The sequence below is a fragment of the Nycticebus coucang genome, chromosome 2 (assembly GCF_027406575.1).
Source record: "Nycticebus coucang isolate mNycCou1 chromosome 2, mNycCou1.pri, whole genome shotgun sequence".
Lineage (NCBI taxonomy): Eukaryota > Metazoa > Chordata > Mammalia > Primates > Lorisidae > Nycticebus > Nycticebus coucang.
Genome location: NC_069781.1, coordinates 26,153,814 through 26,160,694, shown reverse-complemented (window position 1 = coordinate 26,160,694; position 6,881 = coordinate 26,153,814). Strand labels below are relative to the sequence as shown.

Below are 6,881 nucleotides of genomic sequence, written 5' to 3'. Positions count from 1 at the left end.
GTCAGCATCCTGATTTGGGGGAGGGGGCAGTATTCCTTCCTCCTCAGTCCAAGTTTGAGAAGGTGTCTTAGTTTGGGTTCTCCAGAGAAACAGACCTGAGATGTAGATTTTCAGAAAGATTATTAGGGAATATCCTTAAAATCAACACTGTGGGGAGTCCAGGAAGTGGGGGTTGGGCGGGAGGAGGAGTTGACCTTGAGGTGGTTGCTCTGAAGACCTCAGATGATCCCGGCAGGAACTTTGGAGCAGAATGATCCTCCCATGTCATCTCAGCTTGAGGCAAGGGATCAGCCCCCCATCACTCAGTGGATGAGGGGGGTGACCTTGGTCTGGGTGATTCTGCCTAACTACCACTCAGATGTAGCAGAAAAGACGGCCTCAGTCCTGAGTTGGGGACTGGAGCGATGCACCACACACCTGCTAGAGGTGGGGCTGAACCTACCCCTCCACATGCTCTTGGCCCGGGCACAGCTGATCTGGGCATCCCCTGGGCTTCAAATAGTGACTGGACCTGGGGCAGGACCATGACTCAAACAAGCCAGTGAGATCTGAGGGGAATTTTTGCTGGAACAGTTAGGAAAGAGGTCCTCTTGCTCCTGAGTTTGCTAGGCTGGGCCTGTGAAAGCGTGGAGCTTTCCTTTAGGGTACTAAGAGCTGGTTTGCTACCAACGAAGAAAACCAGGCAGACGCTCAGAAAAAGTAGGGCTGACAGATGAGCCTCGAAGGTATTATTTGGGCAATTCACCAGTTTAAGGCCCCCAGACTTCTCAGTTATCCAAGCCAATATATTAGCTGTTTGCTTTACTCAATTTAAGCGGGTCCCGACAAATACAGTGGTTTATAAGACTAAAAAGGACATATTAATGATTAAAAAATGAAAAAAAAAACCACAATATTTTCCATATAGCACTGATCCTAGTTTTGTAAAATGAATGTGCACATTAAAAAGAAAGAGTGGCAGGGCAGAAACAATGGTGAGGGGCTGCAGTTAATTTTATTCCGTACGTTTCCCAAAGGTGTCAGGGTTTTATCCAATTTCTCTACCGACCTCACCAATCAACAGTAGGCTCTTCAGGAAGCAGTTCCGGCTCTCTGGCAACCCCGTCACCATTTCATGGTTCCCTGCGTTCCTACCGACCCTCCTTCCCTGGGGACACTGTCTTCGCTCGGCCCCTTATTTGTCCGTTTCACACCTGGGCACAGCCCGCGCCTCGGAGCTCCCTGATGTCCGGGGGAGGCGCCTTCGCGGCGGATTCCTGACCCGGCCCCGCGCCCTCCGCGCACCGTCCCCGCCGCGGCTTCCATGTGCAGATGGATGCGGGTGTCGTCAGGCCTAGACTGCGGCCGGAGCTGTCAGCGTGGCCCCCTGCCTGAGGACCCCACGCGGTCTCCGCCCTCCGGCTGGCGCGGCTAGGCGGGCGCAGCCGATTCCCCGCCCCGGGGCGGTGCCCGTGCCCCGCCGCCCTCGGAGCCCAGCGCCGCCGCCATGTCCTCCGGGGCCAGCGCGAGCGCCCTGCAGCGCCTGGTGGAGCAGCTCAAGTTGGAGGCCGGCGTGGAGCGCATCAAGGTAGGGCCCGTGTGGGGAGGAGGCCGGCGGCCCGGCGCGGAGACGCCCGCGGACCCGGCCCGAGCCCGGGGAGCGCGCGAGGCCCATCCCGGACCGGGCCTGTCCCCGCGGGCTAGGTCGGGACCCTGGCTCGGGGCGTGCCGGCCGTGGGAAGCTCCCCCTGGTCGTTACGGCGCGGGCGGCGACGCCGGGGACACGCTGGCGACCTGGACGCGGCGGGCGCTGTAGATCGGGGGCCGGGCCAGGGCACGACTTGGTGATGGATCGGTAGGCAGAGGGCGAGAGGGAGCAGAAAGGATGCTCAGGTTTCTGGCGAGGTGACAGGCTGGAGGGCGCCGCCACTCGCTAAGTGGGGAGCGTGGGGGGGTTAGTGAACTGGTGAGGGTGAATTCCGTTTGGATGCGGCCTTGGAGGAGCCTTGCAGGGGGTGTTTGGCTGAAGCGCAAGGCCGAGAGAGGTCGGTCGGTCAAACGCGGGGGAGTCACAGGAGCGCGTTGTGTGAGGCCCAGGGACCAGACAGACGGCTGGAAGGAGAGGGAACACAAAGCTGGGGAGGGGTGGCTGCAGCAGGGAAGGGGTCGTCGGAAACTGAGGGTCAGTCGGCATGTCCAGGGCGCAGGCGGTAGACTGAGAAGCTTCATCTCGGGCAGCACCGTTTGTGCAGTGGAAGCGCGTTCGCGAGGACGGATGCCTCGGTGCCTGGCACTATTCAGGGAGTGGGGTGGTTCTAGTGGGGATGAGAAGCCATCAGCAAACTAACCGATACATAAAATAATTTCAGATAATAACTGGAATGAAGATTATAAAAATGACAAAAAATGTAGAGGGCTAAGGGATGCAGAGAGGTTGCAGCGGAGTCTGGATCATAAAAGGGTAGGCAGACTTATTTTGGAAAGAAATCTGGTCTTTAAAGAGGAAATGGGGCTTTGCGTTTTAAATTTAGGAAATGGAAAGCCATACTTCAGGGTTGAGAGGAAGGAATAAACTATCTTCAGGTTGAAAAGAAGGAACAACGCCCACATAAGAGAAAAACGCAAATTGATTTAAGGTGAGGGGCTGGGAAGGGGGGGGATGGGTGTACTCCCACTTACAGGGCACAGTGTTAGTGTACGGCAGGCACTCTCTTGGGGGCTGGACACAAAGATAAGGGGGACTCTACCTAACAAATGCCAACTTTGTAACCTAATTCTTTGTACCCTTAAATTACCCTGAAGCAATAATAAAAAAAAAAAAAAAGGAGCAAATGAAGGTGGAGGAGGCAGGGTCCATGTCCCAGAGACGTGGGCCTGATGGTGGTGCTTCTGAGACAGGAGGGAAGGAGGGAAGGATATGGGTGAAGAGAGATGTTTCTAGACGTGGGCCAAAGGACGTATATGATGACATTTTTTATTGTGAAATAGGAGGCCAAGGGGCAGGGGGAAGGAGGCTAATGCGGTTGTGGGAGTGGAAAGCAGGCGGCGTGCTGCTGGGCAAGGGAGTGGGCCCTGCAGGCATCTGGGGTACACTCTGCCTCTGAAGACCCAGCTGCTGTGAGGTTGGAGACCGCTTGTGATTTTTTTTTTCTCCAGCAACATTTGGCTAGTCAGGAATCTGAGTGCTGAAGGTGAACGATTGATGATTGGGTAGGGGTTGGCAGGGAAGGTATGCCAGGAAGGTGAGGTGGGGCTAGAGGGCAAGGAGGTGAAGGTCTGGCCACAAAAGGGCTGAACCATAGCTGGAAGAAGGAACCGGGCCAGGCTCCTGGTGATGGGCATGACAGAGGGAAAGAGAATAAAGGAAGCAGGGAGACTGATCAGAGACTAGCATACTGGAGTGTAAGGTCTCCAACCTGGAGCGGTTGCAGGTGTTGTAACTGTATCTGGTAGTTTTGAGGAGAAGGCTGTTTGAAGGGAGGATGTTAGGGAACTAAAACTAGGGTTGTTGAAAATCTTCCAAGATGATGTAGGACCCGAGATAAGAAGAAAAACTGAGTCTAGCGCCCACCTACCCTGCAAAGCAGCTGGAGAAGATGTTCTTATCTATAGTTATAAAATAGGCTGGGCGTGGTGGTGCCCCTGTACTCCCAGCTACTGGAGAGGTTGAGGCAAAAGGATCACTTGAGCCCAAGAGTTTGAGGTTGCTGTGAGCTATGATGCCATGGCACTCTACCCAGGATGACCAAGTGAGACTCTGTCTCAAAAAAAAAAAATCCTAAAGCCTTCCAGAAACTTGATAACACTTATGATATAAACAGTTAATTTTCCAGTTAGTGGGAGGCTTACAACACAAATTAGTAGTAATACTTGGATAGCAGTCAGAACCATTTTTGTACCATATAGGTGAGTTTTATACAGAACAGCTTTTCAGTGCAAAAAATGTACAGTGAGGAAAGGAAAGCCTCTAAATAGACATATGCATCAAAAACAGGATAGGAGGAAAAGACATAATAATATTGTATCAGTTTTTGTTGCCTAACAAATCACCACAAAACTTGTGGTTTAAAACATTTATTAACTCACAGTTTGTTCCTAGGCTGACGATTTGAGCTAGGTTCAACTACACTGGGCTCTCCCATGCATCTGCAATCAGATGAAGGGGTGTCTGGTGTCTGGATGACTTAATGGCCTCACTCACGTGAATTTGGAGTCTGATTGGCAGGTGACTGGGGCTGGCTTACTGCTTCTCCACAAGGCTATCTTGGGTTCACTCAGACGGTGGTCTTAGCGTTCTAACTGCAGCAGGAAAGGTAGCTACAGAGACTCTTCAGGACTAGCTTGTAATTTGTTGGTTGTTTCTGCCACATTCTACTGGTCAAAATAAGTCACAAGACCAGCCAGATTCCTGGGGTGGGTAAATAGACTCTACCTCTTATGGTTTGGAGCTGCAAAGTATCATGACCATGTTTACAAACTGCCACAAATGTATTGCTAGATGTAGCACTATTCTAAGCACTTAACATTTGTTAACTCAATTGTTACATCAACCCAATGAGGTACTTGCTGTTTCTGAATATTTCAAGGGTGAGAAAACAGGTACCAAGAACTTAAGTAACTTCCCCAAGGTCATATAGGTAGTGACAACTGAATTTGAGTCCAGCAGTCTGTTTTCAGGGACCACACTCTTAACCAATAAGCTGTACTGCCTCAAAAGCATGATGGAAGAACTTTATCACATGTCTGGAGCACACTGAGTAAGGCTCCAGCCTTGTGAATATTAAAATAAGTTGCTTACTTGGCAAACTTGCATGCATCTCAATGCATGGCTTATATAAATGAAAATTTGAAAAGAGAACACGAGAATGAGCTATTTGTTTACTAGTCTAAAGCAGCAGTTCTCAACCTGTGGGTCATGACCCACAGGAAATGTATTAAAGGGCCACAGCATTAGGAAGGTTGAGAACCACTGGTCTAAAGGGATCAGAGATACAGCTTTTTCTTACCTTTTTTGAATAAGCAACTAAACCAAAAATATCCTAAATGGAAGTTCAGAGAAATTGTAACCTTTCCTCTTTGAAGTTCAATTATTAGAACTTTCAGCATAAAAGAAACTTTTAGAGTTTACAAAAAGTTGATGTCTACCAGATTGTGCGGTCATTTTCATAATGTTGGGGGTGCTGGCTGGCTTTGGCGGCGAGCGCTGTGCCATGCTGCTGTCCCTTCGTTTCAGGTCTCTCAGGCGGCCGCAGAGCTTCAGCAGTACTGCACGCAGAATGCCTGCAAGGATGCCCTGCTGGTGGGCGTTCCAGCTGGAAGCAACCCCTTCCGGGAGCCCAGATCCTGTGCTTTACTCGTGAGTTATGACACAGTGAAGGGGCCATGGCCTTATCACAGGGCTTCCCAAGGGATCTGGGCAACTGAGTTTTGAATATCTGCTACTGGGGGGATTAAAATGAAAAGCCAGCAAAATGCACAACTTCCCCTGAAAAGCAATTCTGGTATACGGTTACCCATCCTGTATAAGACATCTATTATAATTACAAGTCTCCTTAATTCTCTTTTACACTAACTCATGAGATGCTTAAGCTCTTGAACTGAGTTGGCTGGTAGTAATTCTTCACCTTAATCCTATCCTTTGTCTTTACACCATCCCAGGGTGGTGATTTGCTAGTAGGAGCTATCAATGGAATTGCTATTCTTGGGACTAGGGACTCCCCAGAGGGGGAGACTTGTGCCTACCACCAGCTGTGACTTCTTTTCTAAAAGCTTTCAGAATATATCTCTGTGTTTTAACTGGGGAAGAAATAGAACAGCTACTCAGCAGAAATGTGAGTAGGGTAAAAGGGCTTAAGAAATTGATAACTGGCATGCACATATCTTTCTGGTGGCATATTATAAATTTCACGGGTTTTAATGCTTCATATTGGGGTCTTTTTAACATTTTCATTATTTTAGTTTTTACGTGATCAAGGGCATAGATTATGAGAGTCTTTTGGATCAGCATTTTTTCAATTGTGTATTCTAAGTGGCGTTTAATTATCGTAGGTTCTTCTGCACACACTTGTAAAAGGAAATTGTTCACATTTTTAAAAAGGAAGTAATCTATCAGGCACCATTGTACCTTGTAATAGAAATGTTCACACTCATAGTATTAAAACAATATAGTCTTATGTTGGCATGGCAGCATGGTTTGGGTGTTTTTGATATTAATGCTTTACTTTCTACTTTGCAAATACTAAAATGCCCTATGAAATGATGACTAGTTAATTTTATGAATAACTCTTACTGAAGTGAAAACCAACCAAACTCTCTTTCCAGTAGGGAAGAAGTTCTCTGAGGAATGCCTTCAAGTACAAAGTGATGAATGACTGCCTCCAAGTCTCAAGAAAACACTTTCCCCAGCCAATGACTTTTAGATATTTTAGTCCTTTCCGGTGGCCAGGTCCCATAGCCAAAATCCCACAGGAATTGATGAGTTTCTACTACAAATAAAGAAACTGAGTGAAGGAGTAGAGTTTTAAATAATAATAGCCTGAATTTTTTTGTGAAGTACTTTATACTTAAGAAAAAAACTTACCACTAGATATACCAAACAGACATCTTTCATAAGTAAATTACTGCTGTTGCTATGCCTGGAATATTAGGTCTATTTTATTTACTGGATGTTTACATTTTAGGAAGGAAAACATTTTTGTTTGTTAAAAAAAAAAAATCGAATATTTGTAATGGTTTTTCCTGACAAGGATTTTTATATCATAACAAAATTTACTCTTTTCTCATGAATTTACAATTTCTAAATGAACAAGAAAGTTACAATTGGGGGAGAAGAATAAGCTTTACAAATCAAAAGATGTCTTGATTTTTCTAAATGAGAAGATTGTTTTATTTTTAACACTAAA

General features: G+C 47.5%; 1 protein-coding gene across 4 annotated transcripts; it reads left to right on the top strand.

The window, feature by feature from the left end:
- The first annotated feature begins 934 nt into the window (after positions 1 to 934).
- On the top strand, positions 935 to 6,881 carry GNG10 (G protein subunit gamma 10). Of its 4 annotated transcripts, XM_053565904.1 has the most exons (4): positions 951 to 1,567; positions 5,213 to 5,335; positions 5,749 to 5,810; positions 6,304 to 6,441. In XM_053565904.1, the coding sequence occupies exons 1-3, from the start codon at positions 1,487 to 1,489 to the stop codon at positions 5,773 to 5,775; spliced, it is 231 nt and encodes a 76-aa protein (XP_053421879.1). In that variant the 5' UTR covers positions 951 to 1,486; the 3' UTR covers positions 5,776 to 5,810; positions 6,304 to 6,441. The 4 variants fall into 4 exon arrangements, with proteins under 4 accessions (XP_053421878.1, XP_053421879.1, XP_053421877.1 ...); XM_053565903.1 differs by lacking the exon at positions 6,304 to 6,441 and having other exon boundaries at positions 935 to 1,567; positions 5,638 to 5,774; XM_053565902.1 differs by lacking the exon at positions 5,749 to 5,810 and having other exon boundaries at positions 960 to 1,567; positions 6,304 to 6,881.

What these genes read in the sequence shown, in the direction of transcription:
- GNG10 (XM_053565902.1), top strand. Translation starts at nt 1,487, where the DNA reads ATGTCCTCCGGGGCCAGCGCGAGCGCCCTGCAGCGCCTGGTGGAGCAG. An exon ending in CCGGCGTGGAGCGCATCAAG is followed by an intron (nt 1,568 to 5,212) that starts GTAGGGCCCGTG and finishes CCTTCGTTTCAG; the next exon opens with GTCTCTCAGGCGGCCGCAGA. An exon ending in CCAGATCCTGTGCTTTACTC is followed by an intron (nt 5,336 to 6,303) that starts GTGAGTTATGAC and finishes TCTTTCCAGTAG; the next exon opens with GGAAGAAGTTCTCTGAGGAA.